This window comes from Oryctolagus cuniculus, chromosome 12, assembly GCF_051225735.1.
Source record: "Oryctolagus cuniculus isolate XC-2025 breed Fujian yellow rabbit chromosome 12, ASM5122573v1, whole genome shotgun sequence".
Lineage (NCBI taxonomy): Eukaryota > Metazoa > Chordata > Mammalia > Lagomorpha > Leporidae > Oryctolagus > Oryctolagus cuniculus.
The window spans coordinates 20,941,950-20,966,399 of NC_142878.1; the positions used below are offsets into that span (position 1 = coordinate 20,941,950).

Sequence of the window (24,450 nt, forward strand, 5' to 3'; positions counted from 1 at the left end):
AAGTCTCCTTAAGATTTCAGACCAAATTATAGACTGGTCAAAAAAGAAAGAAGCCAAAGGAGTCAAGCGTAAGGATAAATAATGCTTCATAATACTGGAAAATAAAAATAACCTGATCAACACCAAGACTGTGAGTTCTGACACATGTTAATAAACCTGAGCTAATGGCACACATTCCAAATGGAAGCATTTGCCACCATATGGAAATAATTTTAATAAATCACTAGTCCAGAAAACTCAATTAAGGGCAGCATTATATGTGCACTTGGCAAGCAGACCCAAGCCATGCTCTTCAACAGCCTCCTTATCATTAACAATGATTTTTTATCTGTTTTAAAAAAAAATTCTGGTAACAAAGAAAAGATATACTAACTAGCCCAGACCTAACTAGAATCACAGAAAAGACAGATGGTAAGAACTGAACCTCCCGAAATAGTGACAGAAGAAACAGGTCATTTAAGCCAAAACCCTGGAGTCCTTCACGGTCACCTCCCTGCTCTAACACTAAGCCCTATCTAGTTCTCTTGCCCTACTCAAAGTCATCCTCCCACTGACAATATCTAATATCTGAACCCAGGGCCTTGGTCTCTGACTAAATTCCTGCAAAAGCCTTCAACGTTCCCTCGTTCTAATCTCTGCTCTGATGCCAGAGTAGTAATTTAAAATACTAATATAATTACACTGCTGGGTTGCTTAAGTTCCTTTACTGCCTTCCTGGTCTTCCAGTACATGCAATTTTATTTGTAAATGTTTTTGACCTATTATCAACTGGATCCAAATATGTGAAATTCAAGGATATGGAGGTATGACTTATATACTCATGCCACATTTCCAATAAATATAATACAAATCTCTGTTTTACATAAAGACTTAGAGGCTTAGAACTACCATAAAGATTGAGAGAATGCTCTGTCTCCACACGCAGTTGCTTATAAACTATACAAAAAAAATGTTTAACTTTGGGAGATGGAGATGTGTCTGGAATGGAGCCAAAGTGCAAAGAGAGGAGGCAGACATGAGAGCTGATTCTAGCTTCCTTACTGGCTAGCTCAACACATTATTTAACATATTAAATCCCTTCCTCTTTTAAAATCTTAGTAACTTTATATATAAACCTCTTTCAAAAGAAAATAATGTGTAGAAAATACCTAATTATACTTATTTTTAATAAAAAATTTTTATTTAATAAATATAAATTTTGAAAGTATAACTTTTGGATTATAGTGGTTCTTCCCCCCATAACCATCCTCCTACCCACAAACCATCCCACCTTCTACTCCCTCTCCCATCCCATCCTTTATTAAGATTCATTTTTAATTATCTTTATACACAGAAGATCAACTCTATACTAAGTAAAGATTTCAACAGTTTGCACCCACACAGATACACAAATTATAAAGTACTGTTTGAAGACTAGTTTTGCAATTAATTCTCATAGTACAACGCATTAAAGACAGAGGTTCTACATGGGGAGTAAGTGCACAGTGACTCCTGTTGTTGACTTAACAACTGACACTCTTATTTATGATGTCAGTAATCACCCGAGGCTCTTGTCATGAGCTGCCAAGGCTATGGAAGCCTCTGGAGTTCACAAACTCTGACCTTATTTAGACAAGGCCATAATCAAAGTGGAAGTTCTCTCCTCCCTTCAGAGAAAGGTACCTCCTTCTTTGATGGCCCTTTCTTTCCACTGGGATCTCACTCACAGACAGATCTTTATTCTTGATGCCAGTCCTGATCCCCAGGTACCACAACTCTCCTTTTGTTGCTGCTGTTTTCAAGATTTGTTTATTTATTTGAAAGGCAGAGTTAAAGAGAGGGAAGGGGGGGGACATCTTTCTTTCTTTCTTTCTTTCTTTCTTTCTTTCTTTATTTGACAGAGAGTTAGTGAGAGAGAGAGAGAAACAGAGAGAAAGGTCTTCTTCCATTGGTTCACTCTCCAAATGGCCACTACGGCCAGAGCTATGCTGATCCAAAACCAGGACCCAGGTGCTTTCTCCTGGTCTCCCATGCGGGTACAGGAGCCCAAGCACTTGGGCCATCTTCCACTGCCTTCCCGGGCCACAGCAGAGAGCTGGACTGGAAGAGGAGCAACCAGGACTAGAACCCGGCGCCCATATGGAATACCGGCACCACAGGCGGAGGATTAACCAAGTGAGCCATGGCACCAGCCCCAAGAAGTATCTTTCATCTACTGGTTCACTCCCCAAATGGCTCCAACAGCCAGGGCTAGGCCAGGCTGAAACCAGGAGTCTGGAGCTTCACTGAGTCTCCTACTTAGGTGCAGGGGCCCAAGCACCTGGGCCATCTTCCACTGCTTTCCCAGGTGCACTAGCAGGCAGCTAGACAGAAGTGGAGCAGCCAGGAATCGAATCCACACCCATATGGCTTGCCAGCATCACAAGCAGTGGCTTAACCCACTACATCAAAATGCTATAACCACAACTCTAACTGTATTTCTCACAAACTGTTAATATCAGACAACTTGTATCAGAATGCCTGGAGGACACTCATTGACCCACTGAGCCATCAGCTCTAGGGACGGAACTAAGAAGCCACCCTGAGTAACTTGTACTCAGTGTCCATTTCTTCACTATCTTACTTGACCATATCTAATTGTTTCAGAAGATTCAACACAGCCTGGATATTGTCTTCCCTACCTCCCATCTCCATTGCTCCTAAGTACCCAATGCTAAATACCTCTTATGTGCAAAGCCCTGTGTTCTGTCATCAACATGTAGTGACTGTTAAACTCACTCCTTTTCATTAAGTTAGCTTATCTGCTTCTAGTCTCCCTAACTCATCCCCACCTATAAAAGTAGCTAACTTAATGAAAAGGAGTGAGTTTAACAGTCACTACATGTTGATGACAGAACACAGGGCTTTGCACATCAGAGGTATTTAAAAGTTTGCTAATTAAATAAACATATTTCATCTTGCTTTCAAAGAATGAAATTATACCTTTATCTGCATCTTTTGAGTCTCTTGAAAACTGACATGCATTTTGTTTTGAAATACATTATGTTCCTTTTCTAAGGTTCCAATCCGATCTTTCATCCTTGCAATAACCACGTTGCTTCGTTCCTTCTCTGTCATTATCTCCTAGGAGAGAAAATCAGAAAAAAAATTATAAAAAAACCAGTTATCAAAATAAGCCTATAAATGTAAGAAAACATTTTTTAACGTCAGTAAAATGATCATGGATGCTGAACCAGGAAGTGCTTGTTTGAATAATCAAGTTTAAAAAACAATCTTATACATGTCACCAGCTCTTCATACCAGTTCCCTTCACAAACACTTGGCCACTCTGTTCACTCTTATTTCAAATGCAGTTTCTGGTTTCAGAGTTAAAGACGATGCACCTAGAATAAGTCCTACATTCTAACTTGATTATAAGACAGAACAATTTAAAACATAACACTTAACTCTCTATTATTCCAGGTACCATTCCTCCTTTAGGGTACTGAAGAGGCCTAGGAAAAAAGCCTAAAAAGGCAAAATAGACTATTTCTCCCAGAGGAAGAGACTGGAACAAATCTATTGTAGAAAAGAAGCTTGCAACAAAGGTACATAAAAACAAAAAAAGAAAAGTTTTATCCTCTTCTCAAATCAAATCTCAAAAGGTAATTTCATTGACTTTTGCAAGTACTATATATTCCTAAAACAAATATTAATCACCAAAGTACATGAAAACCTAGAGGTTCTAAAGTTATCTGCAGGTACAGTTAGTCCATGTCCTTGCTCTAAAAACATTTTTGAGGGGCTGGTGCTGTGGCGTAGCAGTAAAGACGCTGCCTGCAGTGCCAGCATCCCATGTGGGCACCAGTTCGAGTCCTGGCTGCTCCACTTCCAATCCAGCTCTCTGCTATGGCCTGGGAAAGCAGTGCAAGATGGTTCAAGTTCTTGGGCCCCTGCAACCATATGGGAGACCTAGAAGAACCTCCTGGCTCCCAGATCGGTGCAGCTCTGGCCGTTGTGGCCAACTGGGGAGTGAACCAGTGGATGGATGACCGACCTCTCTCTGTTTCTCCTTCTCTGTGTAACTCTTTCAAATAAATAAATAAATTTTTAAAAAAGCTTGAGAAAACTTAAAATTTTAAAGACATTTATAGTTGTCCCTGTTAATTTATATATTTATATAATAATTCTGTTAATACATTTATATTTGCAAATTGTTATACTGATGTAAGAAGTATACACATCCGGGGCCAGCGCTGTGGCGTAGCAGGTAAAGCCACTGTCTGCAGTGCAGGCATCCCATATGGGCACTAGTTCGGGTCCCAACTGCTCCACTTCCAGTCCAGCTCTCTGCTCTGGCCTAGGAAAGTAGTAGAAGATGGCTGAAGTGCTTGGGCTTCTGCACCTGCGTGGGAGGCCCGGAGGAAGCTCCTGGCTTCGGATCAGTGCAGCTCCGGCCACTGTAGCCAACTGGGGAGTGAACCAGGAAACGGAGGACCTCTCCCTCTCTCTCTCTGCCTCTCTTCTCTGTGTAACTCTGACTTTCAAATAAAAATAAATCTTAAAACAAAAAAAGAAGTATACACATCCAAAATATAGAATTCAGTGAGTTACCTTAAAAAAATCAATTCATTTATTTCTTGTTCTTGGTAGTTTGTTTATTTTCGTTTACTCACAAGGCAGAATGACAGAAAGAGTACGCAACAGAGAGCTGAGAGGGATCTTCCATCTACAGGTTCACTCCCCAGACACCTACAAGAGCCAGGGCTAGAAGAGGATGAAGCCAGGAGTCTGGAACTCCATCCAGGTCCCCTGTATGGGTGGCATTTGAGCCATCTTCTGAGACCTCCCAAGAAGCATTGGCAGGAAGCTGGATTAGAGCAGAATAGCGAGGACTCAAACAGGCACTACGATGTGGGATACAAGCATCCCAAGCAGTGGCTTACCCCTCCATGCCATAGGCCCACCTCATGTTCACCTATTCCTAATTTTTTTCATTGCAGGCAAAAAATAATAGTCACATAAAGCTGTACTAAGGTTTCTAATTGTAAGAGACACCTATTTTTATTAACAGCTTTGATTTTAATCTAACCAGGCATTTCCATTGAGTTTTATTTAACTTTGAAATCACACAAATGATTTACCTTCAAATAAGGCCATGCTCTTGATGATATTACTTAGCTAAGTGAATGATTCATAAGTAAACCTCCTTTACTCTACTACACTTAATCTCTGAAGGAGAAAGAGCACTTCAAGAGGAGTGTGATCACGTTTTCTATAGTTCTCAGACCACATGATATTAAAAAGTTCTTTTAAAAAAAGAAAACAAAGTAAGACAATCTCTTGGACTAAAACTGCTCAGGTTAAAAGTAATAAAGAGCCATCACAAGAATCTCTGTACTGAGGTAACTATGTAAAAGCTTAACATTGATCCTATAACACAGACTTAAACACGATCACACCACAGAGAATAGAGCGAGGTCAGATCCAATTAAACTCCCATGCACCTGAATAGAATGCATCTGCTATTCTGAAACTAGCATATCTATAAGTACCATTATTTGAAATTCATAATTCAACTCTAGCACATAGTAACATGGAAGAATGCGACACACCCCTTCCCTCCCAAATTTCTACAAGTACTTTTGTTGGCTATAAACTTATCGTGTAAGTGACTGAATCAGGGACGGTGGACAATTTCTGGACTGCTTCGCAGCCCCTGCTTCAGCAGGTGTCTGGAGGTCCTCACCTGTGCTAGCTGCTTACACCGATCCTTTGAGGCAGCAGCATCCTCCTTCACAGCTGCCAGCAACTTGTCCTTTTCCTGGAGCTGATGCACAAGTGCGGTCAATTCTCCTTTACTGGACTGCAGTTTAAGAACAAATGCATAATTAGTGAACAAGAGCTAAAGAAATGAAAATTATCAAAATGAAGTATCAATTTTAGTTGTGGGCAAATAAAATGACTGAAATACTGATCAGTGAACTATAATTCAGAAATCATTGTAACATTATATATTCTGTTTAAAAAAATATATTATAAAATTATCAGTAAGATATTTATCAAACAAGAAATAAATTTTAAAAAAGAATTACAAAACCTGAAGTTTTAAACCCAGAGTCAAGATAGTGATTTCACCCCTTTTCATAGAAGGACACCAAAAGACACAATATGAAACAAATGCAAACTATCATCAATGAAACAGTCATCTATTACCTCAAAGCGTAATTTCAGGAAAGGGTGCAAAAGTAGTGAAAATTGAACTCACGTACTCAACAACCCTGTCAGATTACGCCCAAGGTGACAGAAGTACCACACTGGTGCAGCGTCCTCTGAAGTTAACAGGTAAGGTAAAACCAACCAGCTTTCATTTGATATGAAGAACAAATACAAAGACGGAAAGCAGAAACGTTCTTGGAAGGAGGTCCCAAACAGAAGAAAGGAAGAAAACAACACAAAAACACACAAACTCCTAAAAAGAACAGCCAGCTAGTGAGACAGAGTAGAAGGTGACACTGTAGTAAGTCCCTGAGCATTTTACTTGGGAAAAAGCAAAATGGTCAAAGAATTCAATTGCACACCCTGCCCAAAAGGAGAACACCCACCAGCCTTAGCCCTTCACCAGTATCACCTTCCTGCACACAGATGATCCAGAGGGAGCACCGCTCATCGGAAGAGAAATATTAGTCAAAGAGAAAGAAAACAAGGTTCATACAGGACACCAAAAATAGAAAAAGGTGCCAGCACTACGGCGCAGCAGGTTAAGCCAACACCTGCAATGCCAGCATTCCAGGCCAGACCACCAGGTTCAGTCCTGGCTGCTCCACTACACGTGAGAGAAAACAGCAAATGACGGCCAAGGATATGGGCCCTTACCACACACAGGGGAGACCCAGATGGGAGTTCCAAGCTCTTGACTTCACCCTGGCCCAGCCCTGGCTGCTGCAGCCATTTAAGGAGTGAACTAGCAATGGAAGATCTCTTTTTCTCTGTCTTTCCCTCTCTGTCACCCTGCCCTTCAAATAAATAAATCTTTTTAAAAGGAAAATAAAGAGGTCAGCACTGTGGCATAGTGGGCTAAGCTTCTGCCTGCGGTGCAGGCATCCCATATGGGCACTGGTTTCAGTCCCAGTTGCTCAACTTCCCATCTAGCTCTCTGCTATGGCCTAGGAAAGCAGAAGATGGCCCAAGTGCTTGGGCCCCATGTGGGAGACCCGGAAGCTCCTGGCTCCTGGCTTTGGATCAGCTCAGCTCTGGCTTTTACAGCTATTTGGGGAGTAAACTAGGGGATGGAAGACCTTTAAAAAAAAAAAAAAAAAGATTTATTTATTTATTTCAAAGAGTTAGAGGCAGAGGCAGAGAATGAGAGGGAGGGACAGAGAGAGAGGTCTTTCATCCGCTGGTTCACTCCCCAAATGGCCGCAATGGCTGGAGCTGGGCCAATCCAAAGCCAGGAGTCAGGAGATTCCTCCAGGTCTCCCATGTGGGTGTAGGGGCCCAAGCACTTGGGCCATCTTCTACTGCTTTCCCAGGCCATAGCAGAGAGCTGGATAGGAAGTGGTGCAGCCAGGTCTCGAACCGGCACCCATATGGGGTGCCAACATCCCAGGCAGCAGCTTTATCTGCTAAGCCACAGCACCAGCCCTGGATGGAAGACCTTTCTCTCTGTCTCTCCTTGACTGTAACTCTACCTCGAGGAGAGGGGAGGGGAGGGGAGAGAAAGGGAGGGGAGGGGAAGGGAGGAAAACACAAATGTACAAAAGCCACAAGAAAAAGATAGCCAAAGAGCAACCACAAAGTACGATTAAAAACATCAACATGATTTTTAAAAATCTAATATACAAATACAGTTTTCACCTCTACAAAAATAAAAGAACAGAGTTTATAAGAGAGAGCTCAGAGAAAATAACATAAAATAAGCTATCAAAAATAGAAGTGGAGAAAGCAACAGAGGATGGCCCACGTGCTTAGGCCCCTGCACCCACATGAGACTCAGATAAAGCTCCGGCTCCTGGCTTTGGCCTGGCCCAGCCCTCTGGCCACCATGATCATTTGAGGGATGAACCAGCAGATGGAAGATCTCTCTTTTTCCCTCTCTCTCGCTGTAACTCTTTCAAATAAATAAATCTAAAGAAAAAAATCAAAGTGGAATAAAATTAATAGTCTCAGAAATAAAATCTAAGCTGAAGCAGGAAACAGAAAAGGACACGGTCCTAAAAGCACAGTACTGGCCAGAGAGTTGCAGGATGCAAACAAATAAAAAAAAAGTAAAAACGATTTTCTCTGTTTAGGTACTGTTCTGTTTTTACAAAGACTGAGAAATAGAAGTTAAGAAGAGACACGTTAGCTCTCTTATCACTGACCTGATACTCATCATTTCTGTTATTTCAAGAACATAACACAGAACCCACCAGTAATAAAAAGTTGACTTTTAATCTAATCACTGAAAAGACATGCTACATCTAAGGGAAAATTAATAGAGGAATCAATGTCAAGACATATTTTAGTAAATTTACTGCTGTACTTCTAACTCAGTCTCTTGAAGTATGCAGTCAAGCAGAGAGCAGAAATGGCCAATAAAAAATAAACACTTGATTAATCACTCAAAGTTTCATTGTGAGAGTATAATCTGGTAAAAATGCAGGAAAAGATTACAAAATTCAGGCTGGCTTCAGACCTCTAGCCAGCAATATGAATGTACACAAAGTGAACAACAAATTCAAGAAAATTCTTCAAGGAAAGAGGGTGAAACACAGGAATAGTATACCTCACCAAACTGTCATTCAAGTATAAAAACAACAAGGAAGCATCTTTACTTGCCCAACTTGGACAAAATAGTGTCCATGATCCCTTCTTGAAAAAATTCCAGAAAAAAAACAACCTGAGTCAATCAACAGAATAAAGAAGCTATAACAAAAGAAATGGTGTTGAGATTTGAACCCACCATGAAACGGAAGACTGAAACAAACATGTGAATTGTAGTCAAGGGACAGGTATTAAGTATCACAATTATCTAGCAAACTGAAATGCCATAATTAATAAAAGTGAAAGGAAAGGAGAACAAAAAAAAAAATCAGCAGTGCAGCAAAATAATAGTTTCTCCTGTTTATACAGCATAATTTAAAGGGTAAATGATCTAATTGAGAGAAGTATATTTAAAGGTCAATCCTAAAAATAATAAATAAAATCAGTCATTCTCTCACTGGTAAATGCATTATCAGTTAACAGTTTCCAGCAATTACTATAAGTACAAGCAGTTACTCTAGGTACTCTAAGTACCTAACATGTATGCATATATTTCATTTAACTCTCACAGATGTATTATCATTCCCATTTCAGAGAAGAACAAACTGATACAGTGAAGTTCAGTAATTTATTTAGAGCCATAAAGCTTAAAGTGCTGGACCCTGGATTAGAATGCAGGAAATCTGAGTTCGGAGCCTGGGATCTTAAGATACACTCTGCACTAAAACGCATGGGCATGTGCACACACAACGCAGCACCTCCTCTCCATCCGTGCAGCCCTCCAGCTTTCACTCTACTCTACCCTTCCTACCTAAAGCTCAGTTATGGTGGATACTCACTGTCACCTTTCCCATTCATTTGTCATTTATTTATAGTCTAATTCTGAAATGAAACCACAGCTGCTGTCACTAAGGACACGAACCCAGTTTTTCATTCTTCTCCACCCTGACCTCTCTGCCCACCCCTCGTCGCCCTGAACTCTCTATCTTCCTAGGCGTCTGTGTTTCCACCACCTCGTGGTGTTTCGCTCCTCTTCAGTGCCCTCTTGCTGAGCTTATCGCCCTCTGGCTGCCGGTGCTGTGAGGATTCATTCTCGAGCTGCCTTCCCACTCTGCACATGTTGCTTCATCGGACACACATCCACCAAGCACGCAGTGGTGATGGTGCACTGCTTTCCTCACGCACTCCCCCCGCAGCCTTTCTTCAGTTCGAGAAGTAGATGCTCCAGGGTGAAATGATTATATCCACAAAAATGGCGCAGGGGAGGCCTAAAACACCTTTCAGCATCCCCTACTCTCTATAAATGTTCACAACATCTTTATCACACATGCTCTCTGGTTACTCAGGAGAGGGAACAGTCACCCTAGACTCTTTGTTAGCCACTATATGTAACTGGTCAGTAAGCCCTCTAACTCTCTCTGCTCTCTGCCACTGCCCCTGTACTGACCCTCCTTCTGCCTCTGAATGGCCTTTAGTTAGGTATGAGAATCCACTGACATCTGGGACTTTGAAATCTATTAAAAGGTCTGAACAAGACTCAATTTCTACGGCAGGAAGAGGGTGAAATTATATTCCACTAGGCTTTCTAAGATACAGGAGACCAGGCCGGCGCTGCAGCTTACTAGGCTAATCCTCCGCCTTGCGGCACCGGCACACCGGCTTCTAGTCCCGGTCGGGGCGCCGGATTCTGTCCTGGTTGCCCCTCTTCCAGGCCAGCTCTCTGCTGTGGCCCGGGAGTGCAGTGGAGGATGGCCCAAGTGCTTGGGCCCTGCACCCCATGGGAGACCAGGAGAAGCACCTGGCTCCTGCCATCGGATCAGCGCGGTGCGCCGGGCTGCAGCGCGCCGGCTGCGGCAGCCATTGGAGGGTGAACCAATGGCAAAAGGAAGACCTTTCTCTCTGTCTCTCTCTCACTGTCCACTCTGCCTGTCAAAAAAAATAAAAAAATAAAAAATAAAAAAAAAGATACAGGAGACCTACAAGGGCAGAGTTCCTTCAGTAGAGCACAGAATCACCCCGTGAGAAATCAAGAACAAGACTTTCACCCAAAGCCAAACATCTCCAAGGAAAGGGGTAAATGTGAGCAGTTTCAAAACACTTGCTCTGTTTCAAATCCTGCCTTTTCACAGGCCTGACCTACTCCCTAGACCTGCTAAAATAAACAGTAGTCCCATTTACCACTCAGCCTCAAGAATTCAAAGCTGCCTCAAACAATAAAATGACTACTGCTGCCCACTAAGCCACCAGCAATATCCTTAGTCAGCACACACTTAAAGAATAATTTTGGGGCCAGCGCTGTGGCATAGTGGGTAAAGCCACAGCCTGCAGTGTCGGCATCCCATATGGGCACTGGTTTGAGTCCCGGCTGCTCCACTTCTGATCCAGATCTCTGCTATGGCCTGGGAAAGCAGAAGATGGCTCAAGTCCTTGGACCGTTGCTCCCTGCACTCGCGTGGGAGACCCGGAAGAAGCTTCTGGCTCCTGGCTTCAGATCAGCGCAGCTCTGGCCATTGCAGCCAACTGGGGAGTGAACCATCAGATGGAAGACCAGAGTCTGTCTGTCTGTCTCTCTCTCTCTCTGCCTCTCCTTCTCCCTTCTCTGCGTGTAACTCTTTCAAATAAATAAATGAATCTTTAAAAAAAACCAACTTTTTTAATTTTAAAAAAGAATGTTTTATTTATTTACTTATTTGGCTTAAAGATTTTACTTATTTGCAAGGCAGAGTTAAAGAGAGAGAGGGAGAGAGGATCTTCCATCCACTGGTTCACTCCCCAAATGGTTGCAACAGCCAGGGCTGGGCCACGCCAAAGCCAGGAGCTTCATCTGGGTCTCCCATGTGGGTGCAGGGGCCCAAGGACTTGGGCCATCTTCCTCTGCTTTTCCAAGCACATTAGCATGGAACTGGATTGCAGTGGAAGCAGCACCAATGTGGGATGCCAGCATTGCAGCCACAACGCCAGCCAACAGCTAGGCAGAGGTTTCTTCCTGCTGGGAGCTTTTCCCAATTTCCAAAAAAAAAGCCAACAATTTTTTTTAGGTATGTACTCATCCAATTAAAATAAAATGAACCAAAGGAAAATTCTTCATTCAAGAAAAGTTCTCTGCAACAGAACAATCGAACAGTGTATTCAAAGTCATTTAGAGTTTATCACTTTATATTCTGATTACCCCCAAATACCTTGTTTACTCTAAGCCACCACTGGCAGGTACCACATGGAGATGATCTAACAAGCACAGAACCTTACAAAACGTCACAATTTCTAAAATGCACTGTTAACAGACACTTGGAAGTCAGGGCAGACTTACAATGCTATGATAAAAACTCCAGTTATGAGACAGAACATCAGGAAAAACAATTTAGACTATGAACTCAGGTCTGCCTTATACCAGAAGATGGTATTAATGCAGAGACCTAAAGGAGGCATTAGGCATGGACAGAAATGGGGCAGGGCAGGAGACAGAAGGAAAGCAGTCCAGTATGCTAGAGGAACTGGAGAAGACTGCGTATGGGTGCAACATAACAAGGGAATCCAATGAGACCAGATGAGGTTTAAGAGAGACACACATATAGGACTCTTAAAGAGCTTGGAAGACTGTGTCTTAAGTAGAGAGAGAAAGGCACTGAAAGATTTTTAAAGCAGTGCATAACAAAATAAAATCACTTCAGAGTTATATGGAAAAATGGCTGAGATAGCTAAAATGAAAAGCAGAAACATGAATTGAGACTACATCAGGAAATCAGGTGAGAAGTAACAGATTGGACTACAGAACAAAAGGGGGTCTGTGCTGTGTCATAGCAGGTAAAGTCGCCATCTGTAGTGTCAGCATCCCATATGGGCACTGGTTTGAGTCCCGGCTGCTCCACTTCCAATCTAGCTCTCTGCTATGGCGTGGAAAGGTAGTAGAAGATGGCCCAAGTCCTTGGGCCCCTGCACTCAGGTGGAAGACCCAGGGGAATCTCCTGGCTCCTGGCTTCAGACCATCGTGACTCCCGACCATTGTGGCCAACTGGGGAGTGAACCTGCAGATGGAAGACCTCTCTCTCTCTCTCTCCCTCTCCTTCTCTCTCTGTGTAACTCTTTCAAATAAATAAATAAATCTTTAAAAACAAAAAGAGAAAAAGAACACTTAAGCTTTTAAAGCAGGTAAGTGGTTACAGGGTGGAATGGGGCATAAATAAGTGTTAACTACATTTTCAGAGTAAATGCTGAAGTGAAATTTAAAGATTTTCTTCTGTCCTTGAAGACTATGATGTTTTCTGAAGATGAGGTCCTGTGTGTTGTGGACAGTTAAGTCAATCATCTAATCTTAGACACTAGATACCACGTCATCTTATCTTACATAAGTAATGCTTGAAAACTTAATACCTTTCCCAGTATTTAGAGTGTAAGTGGCATTAGAAGTGAGCCTGGCGCATAAGAATACAAAAGTTAACTCAACAGGATTTTTGAGATTTTACAATTTTTTTATCAGCCATAGTAGTGATTCTGCCATACAAAAATTACTTATTTTAGAAGGGTAATATTAGACACACACACACATCAAGCAACAATAGTCCCTAGGCTCTTTGAATATGCTATCCTCAGTTACAAAAACATTCTACATACATTATCCAGAAATCATCTGATCTAGAGTTCAGTACTTCAGTCAGAGCAACGCAGGGTACACCTTGTCCAAATGGCAAAGGGCTTTAAAGCCACAGAAATCTCAGTTTAAAGCAACTGGCCACTGTCAAGCATCAGATGACTCAAAAGTTGCATGATTAAACTACGCAAGTACCCTGATTAGTATCGGTATATGAAATAATTTCTGAAGTCCTACAGAACTTCTAGATGTGATTCCATGTTTTGAGGTATTAGGGATGAGAGTAGATAATGATCATTCTGGCAGAAGTGCTGTATGGTGTACTTCTAATTACTGCTCACAAATATCATCAACAAATATGCTTACCTTCTTTAAAGCATCTTGTATCACACCAGACTTCTCCTTTAGCAGGTTCACAACACACAGGGCCTCATCTTCAGAAAACATCATAGTCTTCAAGGACAGAAGAAAATCTTTAAATTTCACTTCAGCATTTTCTTAATTAAGAAAAAAAACAGGGAGTTGACATTTTAAAAGACGTAAGCAATAACCTCAGCAAAGGTAAGCACCTAGAATTTCTGGCCCAGAAAGTCAATAACCAAAAGAAAACAGATTTATACTTCTTGTCAAATAATAAATGTTCCAATCAAGAGCAAGGGGAAGGTGTTTACCATCCATAATACAGAATAATCACATTAACTGAAAGCTTTCTCAAACTCAAAAGTACTAAAATGCCAGTATGCCTTCACTTTAAAAATCAGTTAAGCATCTAATATATGCTAGTTATGTGCACGAAATATGTTTATGATATTTCCATTCAATTTAAATAATCCTCAGAGATATAAGCCAAATTCCATAGATGAAAAAATAAACTCTAAGATAATGATAATACACAACAAAATCCTTGGGGTGGGCACTGTGGTGCAGCAGGCTAAACTTCTACTTGAGCAGCCACTTCTGATATCAGAGCGTCTTCCAATCCAGCTCCCTGTGATGCAATCCTGGGAAGCAACAGGTGACAGCTCAAGGGGCTGAGTCCCTGCCACCCACGTGGGTGGAGTACTGGGCTCCTTGCTTCAGCATGGCCCAGCCCTGGCTGCTGCAGTCATGTAGGAAGTGAACCAGCAGATGGAAGGCATCTCTCTCTCTGGCCATATGAGAGGAATGAATGGAAGGTCTGTCTGTATCTATCTCTGGCCATATGGGGAGTGAACTAGCAGATAGAAGCTATGTCTGTCTGTCTCTGCCTATCAAATCAATAAATGAACAACAAAAATCTATGCATCACAAAGCTCCTGGACTCACCCACCCCAATTCTCACAGGGCCGGCCCTCAGACACCAACTTCCATATAAAGAATCTCTACCTGTTAAACCAAAACCCTTCGCCTATATTCCAAGTTTTTAAAGCCTGCTGTGTGCATTTGTGGAAACAGGCAGTATATAGGAACTCTATGTTTCCACATAATTTTGCTCTGACCTGAAAACAGCTCTGAAAAATAATAATAATTAAAAAAAAAAAGGTAATTGTCAATGACCCTGAAATCTGATAGAAGACAGGTAGGGAAAAGATCCCCAGATAGCAAAATATCTGTGGGACCCTTGTGCCAGTCAAATGCCAGCGTCCAGGTCTGCAAAATCAAGGTTGGACTAGCAGATGACCATGGAGACTTTCACTACACAGATTCTATCAGTGTTTGCAATGCACTGCTTGAAAGGGAAGATGTATTTGTCACTCTCAGAACTCAAAAGTGTGTTTTTATATCTTAACATTCTGCAATTACCTTTGTCAGTTTCAGTCTTCAGTTTTTTAGCCCCAGATTTCTGGATCCCTTCTACTTGGTCAGGTTTAATCAGATCAATAACCTCTCTCTTATCCATCACAGGATTTGAGTTAGCATTATCCATCAAAGGAATATAAGTAGTTGCGTGAATAAGGGGTTCATCTACCAAGACTGCAATTTAAGTTCAACAAAATCATAATAAGAATTTTTAAAAACAAACTAAACATGCAAGCACACTTAAATTTAATGAAAAATGCATTTATTTTCAAAGCTCCAATATTAGCTGTTTAAATTCCTACTTCATCATTTAACAAGTCAAAACCACATTTCTAATTGAGCACCATCAGCTCACTACTTTATAGTAAACAATGTAAAAAATTTAAATAATCTAAAAATGTGTAGCATATCTCCTTTAACAGTATTTAAAATCCAAACTTTCCTTTTCATTTGTTTTGTTTTAATATAAAAATCAATTCACATTAATCAGTGCTCAAAGAAAACTACTAAGTTTTATTTATGTTGGTACTTTGCTCAATTCTTCTTGCAATTAATTTTAATTAACTTCCTTTCACTTATTAAATACAAAAATCATAGTCATTGTTCCTTGCAAGTATCTTCTAATTTCTAACAATTATGCTTCTAATTCCCATGGCACATCTGACTACATTTCCCAAAACTTCCAGAATAACATTAAAATAGAGAAGGAAGCCTCCATATTTTATTCCTAAAGACCTCCAAAATTGATGTCTCTTGGTTAGAGATTCAAATTTCCAGACCCAGATGGAAATTTCTACATCCTATCTTTTCAAAAAGAGCTTTTTTGCAGATACAATTCTCTTATATAAAATTAAATATGTGAAACTGGTTTGTGGCACAGTGGGTTAAGCCACTGCTTGCAATGCAGGCATCTCATATTCAAGCCAGGTTGAAGCCCTGGCTGCTTCTGATCTAGTTTCCTACAAGTGCACCTGGGAAAGGAGTGAAAAGTGGCCCAAGCACTTGGGCCCTGCTACCCATGTGAGAGATCAGGATGAGGGAGTTCTGGGTCCCTGACTTCTACCCAGGCTGTTTCAGCTATTTGGGGAGTGAACTAATGGATAGACGATCTCTCTTCTCTTCTCTGTTACTCTGCCTTTCAAATAAATAAATTTTTTAAAATTTAAATATTAGGGGCAGGCATTCAGCACAACAGCTAAGATGTCCCTTGGGACCCCCCTACCCCATACTGGCAGAGTGCCTGGTTCTGTGTCCCACCTCCACTTCCTATGACAGCTTCCCGCTAATGCACACTCTGGAGGCAGCAGGTAGCAACTCAAATAGTTGGGTTCCTGCCACTCAGGTAGGAGCCCTACATTGAGTTCCCAACTCCAGGCTTCAGTCTGGCCCAGCCCTGGCTGTTGGAGGCATTTAGGGAGTAAACCAGTGGATGAGAGATCTCTGTTTCTGTTTTTAAATTAATTTTTAAATGTTAAATATTAACAATTTTATTAAATATATTCGGTAATTTCTCTCATATACTTAATGTTTTATAACTCATACTTTTAATTCAAGTAATAAAATTTCATTTTTTTCCTTTCCAATTTTACTGTTTTCTAGCATTGGTTGATACTATAGCCCAATATTATCTAGAAATTACTTGTTGTTTAATCTACACAAATTTCAAAGACAAGCTCTTTTGGAAAATTCCTAACAAAAAAAACTGTTCTGTCTATATGCTTACTATATATGCTTACTATATACCCAGGCACATCTTGTTTAGGTAATAGCAGAGAATGGAGAGTAATCTAGCTAACGTCCGTAAGCATAATCTCTGGTATTTAAAGGTACAAATATTTAGGAATTTTTTTCTATATACTTTGTATGCTATTTACTTTTTTAAAAAAAATATTTATATATTTACTTGAAAGGCAGAGTTACAGAGAGAAAGAGAGACAGAGACAGAGAGAGAGAGAGAGAGAAAGCGAGCGAGCGCACACTTTCATCTACTGGTTCATTTCCCAAGAGTCTGCAGCAGTCAGAGCTGGACCAGGCCAAAGTCAGGAGCTTGGAACTCCATCCAAGTCTCCTACATGAGCAGCAGGGGCCCAAGTACTTAGGCCATCTTCTGCTGCTTTCCCAGGCACATTACCAGAGAGCTGGACTGGGAAATGGAGTAGTCAGGACTCAAACCAGCACACAAATGGGATGCCAGCATTGCAGTCAGCAGCTTAATGTGTTGTGCAATGCCAGCCCCACATTATGATTTCTTCCAAACCTGAGCCCTTCTTAACTTTCAAATAACTTTTTTCATCACAAATTTATACTCTGCCCTTCTGTTAAGGCATGACAAAACCACGATGCTAAAGAGAATGTTAGACCTGTACTAGAATTAGTTGCTACAGTACACATTAAACTACTGACGCAGGGTGGCCTAGCAGTGAAGACACCCATGCCTAAGTTTGATTCCAGGTTCCTCCAAATGCAGACCCTGAGACACAGGAGGCGATGGTTCACGCAGTTGAGTCCCAGAGCTCGGATGGTACTGAACTCCAAGCTCTTGGCTGTAGCCTGGCCCAGCCCTGGATATTGCAGGCACTGAGGGAGTATACCAGCAGACAGAGGATCTCTCTCAATGTTCTCTTTGTGCTTCTCAAATAAATAAATAAGTACTACCAGCAATTTCAGAGCATATGAGGTCTCCACAGTCCCTGTCCTCGTGTACTCTTCTAGAATTAGCATTTATAAAATACTTATCTACACATTTCACCATTTTCTGTCTTCTGCTTCTTTGATGACACTTTCTTCTTTGCCGTTCCACTTTCTTGTTTAGTCTCTGGATGGGAGGGTAATACTTCTTGCTTTTTTGAGTTTGCCATGAGAGTTTCCACCTTTTTATCCTGGTCATCTTTATTAAACATAAGTGAAAAACAATCATCATAGCAAACTATGAACACAACAGAAAACGCACAATTATCAGTAAGTCTCAAGTGCTGTAACACTACAATTTTAAAGTCTGATTTTTTAACTCTCACCAATAACTTATCATTCTAGTTTGCTTACTTTACCACACCAAAACACTTTCAGGTTCTTGCCTCTTCATTTAGAACTCATTCCAAAGCCACTTCCAGCCCAATTTGGCTTATAAGCCTCCCACATCTTACATCCTAGGAAATAAAGATTCCTTCCATCCTGTTATCTCTAGCTTCCAACACCCTTGTCTGTACTGCCTTTTCTATAGATCACTTCTCAACTACTGCAACCTGATTTTTACCTCTTCCAGTAAACAAAAGGATGAACTCAGGTCCCTCATGTCCCAAATGTCATACCCTACAAATAACTCCCATCAATCCTTGCCTGACTACACATTAACATTCATACGGTTCACTATTCACACTGTTGAGTCACTATCTCTTTCTAAAGAAGTCTTCCCTCTTCATTATGTTACGTGAAATAAGCCAGCAACTAAAGAGCACATAACGGGGGCCAGCGCAGTGGCAGGTAAAGCTGCTACCTGCTGCAGTGTCAGCATCCCATAGGGGTGCTGATTCGAGTCCTGACTGCTCCACTTCCGATCCAGCTCTCTGCTATAGCCTGGGAAAGCAGAAGATGGCCCAAGTCCTTGAGCCCCTGCACCTGCGTGGGAGACCCTGAAGAAGCTCCTGGCTCCCTGCTTCAGATCGGCTCAGCTCCGGCCGTCGCGGCCAATCGGGGAGTGAACCAGCGGATGGAAGACCCCTCTCTCTTTGCCTCTCCTTCTCCTTCAAATAAATAAATAAATCTTAAAATAAATTTTTAAAAAAGAGCACATAACGTGATTTTATCTGAAGCTCCTACAGGATGGGAGTCCTAAAACCAGAAATAAAATGGTGATTGACAGGGGCTGGAGAAGGAAGAATGTGAAACTAGTGTTATTAATGAGTATAAAGTTTCAGTTAGGGAAGATGAACATAAGTTCTAGAGATAGCAGGTGGTGGTAACTACACAAGTATGTGAATGAACAGGACCTTTAAAAATGGTTAAAATGAGAGCCAGCCTTGAGGTGTAGAGTGTAAAGCCGCTACCTACACATCAGCATCCCATGTGGGCTCTGGTTCATGTCCCAGCTGCTCCATTTATGATCCAGCTCCTTAAAATTGGCCTGGGAAAAGCAGCAGAACATGACCCAAATGCCTGGGCCCCTGCCACCCACATGGGAGACTTGGAAGAAGCTCCTGGCTCCTAGCTTCAGGGCGGCCCAGCCCTGGCCATTGTGGCCATATGGGGAGTGAATCAGCAGATAGAAGATCCTCTCTCCCTCTCTCTCTCCCTCTGTCTCTCCCCCTATCCCGTGAAACAGTTAGAGAGGGAGACACACAAATAAATACATAAGCAGGTATTTGGTGCCATGGTTAAGATACCTAATGATAAACCCACATACCCATAAAATAATGCCTGGGTTCAAGTTTGGCCTTGACTCCCTATTTCAATTTCTTGTTCATGCACAGCCTAGAAGGCAGCTGGTGTGGCTCAAGCAGTTGAGGCCCTGCAGCCAATGTGGGAGACCTAGGTTGAGTTCCCAGATCCAGGCTTCAGCTTGGCACAGACCCAGCTGTTGTGGTCATTTCGGGAGTAAACAAGTAGATGACAAACCTCTGTCCTCTTTGCCTTTCAATTAAATATTATTTAATGGTTAAAAAGGTAAGGCCCCATGTTCTATGTATCTTACCACAATAAAAATAAACAAAATACAAAATTCTTTATCACCTCCCATGAGAATCCTTTTTTTTGTTTTAAGATTTATTTATTTGAGAGGAAGAATTAGAGAGGAAGGGAGGGAGGGAGGGAGGGAGGAGGAGATCTTCTATACACTGCTTCACTCCCCAAATGGCCGCAATGGCCAGGGCTGAGCCAGGCAAAAGCCAGAAGCTTTATTCAGGTCTTCCATATGGTGGAGAGGCCCAAGTACTTGGGCCATCCTCTGCTGCTTTCCTAGGCACATTAGCAGGGCGCTGGATCCAAAGCGGAGCTGCCGGCACATGAACCCATGTAGGATGCCTGCATTATAGGTGGAGGCTTTACCAGCTATGCCATTCTGGTCCCAAGTCTCCCTTGTGAACTGCTTCCACTGAACACTTCAGATAACAGTATTCTTCAGAGTCATCTTCAAGTTAGGTATTTCCCTTGGATGACCTTATGAACACTCAATGACTTCAACTACCTTCATGCTATGGCTCCTGAATATACACCGTAGCCTTAGGCTCTGCACTGACATTCCCTACTGCACTCTGTTGCTCTCCATGCAGACGGCCAAACAGGCATCTGGAAGACAAACTGCAAGTGTTGGAACCAAACACATTTAACCTCTAATAGTCTCTATCTTAGGGCTTATAACAACCAAGGATTTGCCAAGCTTTTTCTGTAAAAGGGCAGAGTGTGAAAATGTTAGGTTTTACAGGCCACACAGCCTCTGTCACAACTAGTCAAGTCACCACTCCAGTGTAAAAGCTGGGCATGTCTGGATGAACATGAATGACTTAGCTACATTCAACAAAAGTTACGGGAGCAGACATCTTGCCACCCAGTTAAGACACCAGTTAGGATGCCCTCGCTCCACATCAAAGTGCCCATCTTCAATTCCCAGCTCTTGATTCCAGCTTGTAGCTAATGAGGACCTTGGGGGCAGTGGTGACAGCTCAAGTAGCTGGGTTCCTGCCATCCCCCTGGAGATCTGAAATGAGTTCCCAGCTCCCAGTTTCACCTCCCACTCTCCAGATGTTGTAGGCATCTGAGGAGTCAATCAGATGGGAACGCTTTCTGTTTGGCTCTGTCTCTGCCTCTTAAATTTTAAAAATTAAAAAAAAAAAACTTACAGATACTAAGGTTTGACTCATAATTCCCACATTTCTCAAAATATTATTCTTTCGATTTTTTAACCAGCCATTTAAAATGTAAAAACTATTCTCAGTTCTTGGGTCATAAAAATTAGGAGGCAGGCCAGACTTGACTCACAGGTTACAATTTGCTGACCTTGACTTTAGAACTTGGGAGATCAGCACTGATCCTGTCTTTTCCTTCATCTGCCATAGCCCTACATAAAGAGGTCAGTCTTGTCATTTGTATGTCTATTTTGTATTTTTGTTATTACCATGTTAGTTTTATATCTTAACTTTGGAAAAACTATAATGACCTATTAACTGGCTGACCTATATCCCATGAAAATTGTCTTCACAAGGTTTTCTGACAACGAAATCTAAGATGTAAATGTAACCACGTAATTAATCTGCTTGAAAATCTAAACAGTGGCTGCAACTTACAAAGTCCCAGCTACTTAACACTGTATACAAAAATCTTCATTATCTAGCACCGCGATCTTTTCAGTGTTGTTCCCTACCACTCTCATTTTAAACAGCTCAATGATAATACTGTATTTTTTTATCTCTGCCTTCACACATGCTGTTCTGTCACTGTGGAGTAAGACTCCCCTATTCGCTTGTTGAAGAGATTCAGTCATAAAGACCCAATTTATATGTTGTCCTCCTAAGAAATAGCTGCTTTGGCTTCTGTGTTTCTCCTATGCTGTGTACATCTATATAAATCACATTGTAGTAATGGCTTACATGTCCTCCTACTCTGCTAAAACATGTGGTACTTACTTTTCTTTCTCTAGTACCATGCCTTGATTACAGTTGGCAAGCAAATACTTAAAATTCAATACAACTAATTTTAACACACCACAAGTTCTGTTAACAAACATGTCAATTCCTTTCATACAAGCAAACTATCTGCAGTTCCACACATCACTGCACCATTTCTCAAGCCCTTTCCACTGTATAGTTGTCCCTTGATATCCACAGGGCATTAGCCCCAGGATAGCCCTTTCCCCTAGGATACCCAAATCCACAGGTGCTCAAGTCCCTTATATAAAATAGTATAGTATTTGCATAGAACTTAACACACCTAATATAATGTAAATGCCACATAGTTGTTTTACTATATTGCTTAGGAACGAATGACAACCAAATAAATTTTGTATACATTCACTACAACTTTCTTCTTTTTTTGATCTGTGGTTGGTTGAATCCAAATATGCAGAACCCATGGACCCAGAGGGATGACTGTCCCCATCCACCAAAAAAAAAAAAAAAGAAAAAAAAATCTAGCTCAAACTTACACAAACTTTAAAATTACTTTTAGGCATTCCATGCTCTGAGTGCCTACCTCAGAATTCCTACAATGGTTTAGATAAACCTTGATCATTAGACTAAACATTTTCTATTCTAATGACTGTTTATGTGTCTATAGCTAGCAAGTGACATTGAAAATGCACCATTCACCTCCTAACCTAATATCTAGCACAATGCCCACCATAAAACAATTATGTGATAAATGTTTGCAAAATGCAGTCAAAGACACTATAATTTATCTTCTCATCTTTAACTCTTATTACATTGATTATAAAGTGTTGTTGAAATAAATGTAGAAATTTCTAACTGCTGATAGTTACAGGTCCTTGGTTGTATTGGTAAAACCACCAAAGTTGTATTTTATAATATCCCACTAAGGGTTTTTCCCATATTTATAATATAAAGTTCAGTTTTAAGTGCTGTTTTGTGATCACCATTACAGCAACTAATATTAACAAAAGTAAATCCATCAGTGAAAAATAATCATCCCCGTTTCAGAATCAGTATTTAAGCTCCAGTGTGAATATTTCATGACGTGTCTAAACTGCAAAGACCTAAAGTTATTAGGAGAAACAGAATCATGCAGTAAAGTCAAATAGATTATAATACCGCTTCCATTTTTAGACTTCTTCTGCCCTGGTTTCTTCTTTAAGGCAGGAGCTTCGGAGGGTGGAGTGGGCTGTTTAGTAACTGGGACGGGCTCTACTTTTTTGCCAGGAATCTTCGATCCATCACTTTCTTTGATGACCTGCTCTTCAAGGACAGGTTTTTGTTTCTTTTCCTTCTTTTTTCTTTCCCTAACACTAGAAGTTTCAACCACATTCAATGGAACAGGCACAACTTGCTCATCTTCTACAGCCAAGGCATCAGATAATTTAAAGTCTCGAGGTACGCTCTCAGAATCAGACTCATGGAAGTTTCCATTCTGTATTTCTTTCTTTTTATTTTTTTTCTTTTCTGCCTTCTTTTTATCCGTTTTGGCAGGAATAAGCTTTTGTTCTCTCTTCTGTTTTGCAAGAACTTCATCATACAATGTTTCTTTCATGAAAAGCCAGAAGAAGAGGAAAATTACTGTAATAACGACGGAAGGGATAAGGACGATAAAATATGTTGACTCATAAAACTCCATGGTGCTTTTGTTAATGTGATCCTATAAAACCTAAATGAAGGAGAAACAAAAAAAATTACTTCAGTTTTATAAAAAGTAAGTTTACAAATCATCTGCTCGTTTAAAGTAGCATTTCAGACCTAACCTACCTAATCTACAAATTTAAATAGGTTAGTTGTTTAAATCACATACTTGATCACTTTGCCAGCTACAATTCAAATAAACTATGAAAGAAAAATGAGTGGTAATTAGAGTAACTGTAACAAGTCCTTCCATTTTTAAGTTATGTGAAAAGATCCTAATGGGAGGGAAAATAAACTTTATTGTTCATTATTCCTATCAAATATTCACTTCTGGTCTGAGTATTTACCTTTTATCTTTTAACTGTACAATTTTTTTTTTTTTTTTTAAAGGCAGAGTGGACAGAGAGAGACAGAGAGAGACAGAGAGAAAGGTCTTCCTTTGCCGTTGGTTCACCCTCCAATGGCCGCCACGGCTGGCGCACCGCGCTAATCCGAAGCCAGGAGCTTCTCCTGGTCTCCCATGGGGTGCAGGGCACAAGCACTTGGGCCATCCTCCACTGTGCTCCCTGGCCACAGCAGAGAGCTGGCCTGGAAGAGGGGCAACCGGGACAGAATCCGGCACCCCGACCGGGACTAGAACTCAGTGTGCTGGCGCCGCAGGCAGAGGATTAGCCTATTGAGCTGCGGCGCCGGCCATAATTGCACAATGTTTATGAATACTACAATATGTGAAAGCAAAGAAGTATTAACTATTACCAACATTTGGATAGTCATCAGAAATCCTTACTCTTAAGGCAAAAAAAAAAAAAAAAAAGGATAGTTCATTTCTTCATTTAGAGGTTTAAGACCATACACAAACTGCTGGCATCTTCATTCCAGTGACTAACAGCTTCATGACATGCTGAGATACATCAAGGATATAGAAGAAAAAAATAAATGTTAGGATTTGGCTTTGTAATAAGCCACAAATTAGATGCTTTTCTCAATTCTTTTGAAGGTACAACTTACTAATGAAACAAGTTATATGGCAAAGGCAAGGCTGGTTGGTTATCACCATCCTACCCAAATGGTGGAACAGAGGGAAGAGAGAATAAAGGAAAGAGGGAA

The 24,450-nt window shown here is 41.0% G+C and overlaps 1 protein-coding gene across 50 annotated transcripts in view; it reads right to left on the reverse strand.

The window, feature by feature from the left end:
- Nucleotides 1-24,450, reverse strand: part of KTN1 (kinectin 1) — a 120,556-nt gene that overhangs the window by 64,417 nt on the left and 31,689 nt on the right. For 42 of the 50 annotated variants that reach the window (XM_051822908.3, XM_070053611.2, XM_051822907.3 and 39 more), the window contains exons 2-7: nt 22,822-23,371; nt 17,817-17,954; nt 15,071-15,241; nt 13,655-13,785; nt 5,708-5,824; nt 2,962-3,102 (exon numbers count right to left, since the gene is read on the reverse strand). In XM_051822908.3, the coding sequence (XP_051678868.3) occupies nt 2,962-3,102; nt 5,708-5,824; nt 13,655-13,785; nt 15,071-15,241; nt 17,817-17,954; nt 22,822-23,341 (1,218 nt within the window). In that variant the 5' untranslated portion in view covers nt 23,342-23,371. The remainder of the gene's footprint in view (nt 1-2,961; nt 3,103-5,707; nt 5,825-13,654; nt 13,786-15,070; nt 15,242-17,816; nt 17,955-22,821; nt 23,372-24,450) is intronic. The other 8 variants (XM_089309682.1, XM_089309684.1, XM_070053631.2 and 5 more) reach the window with 1 other exon arrangement.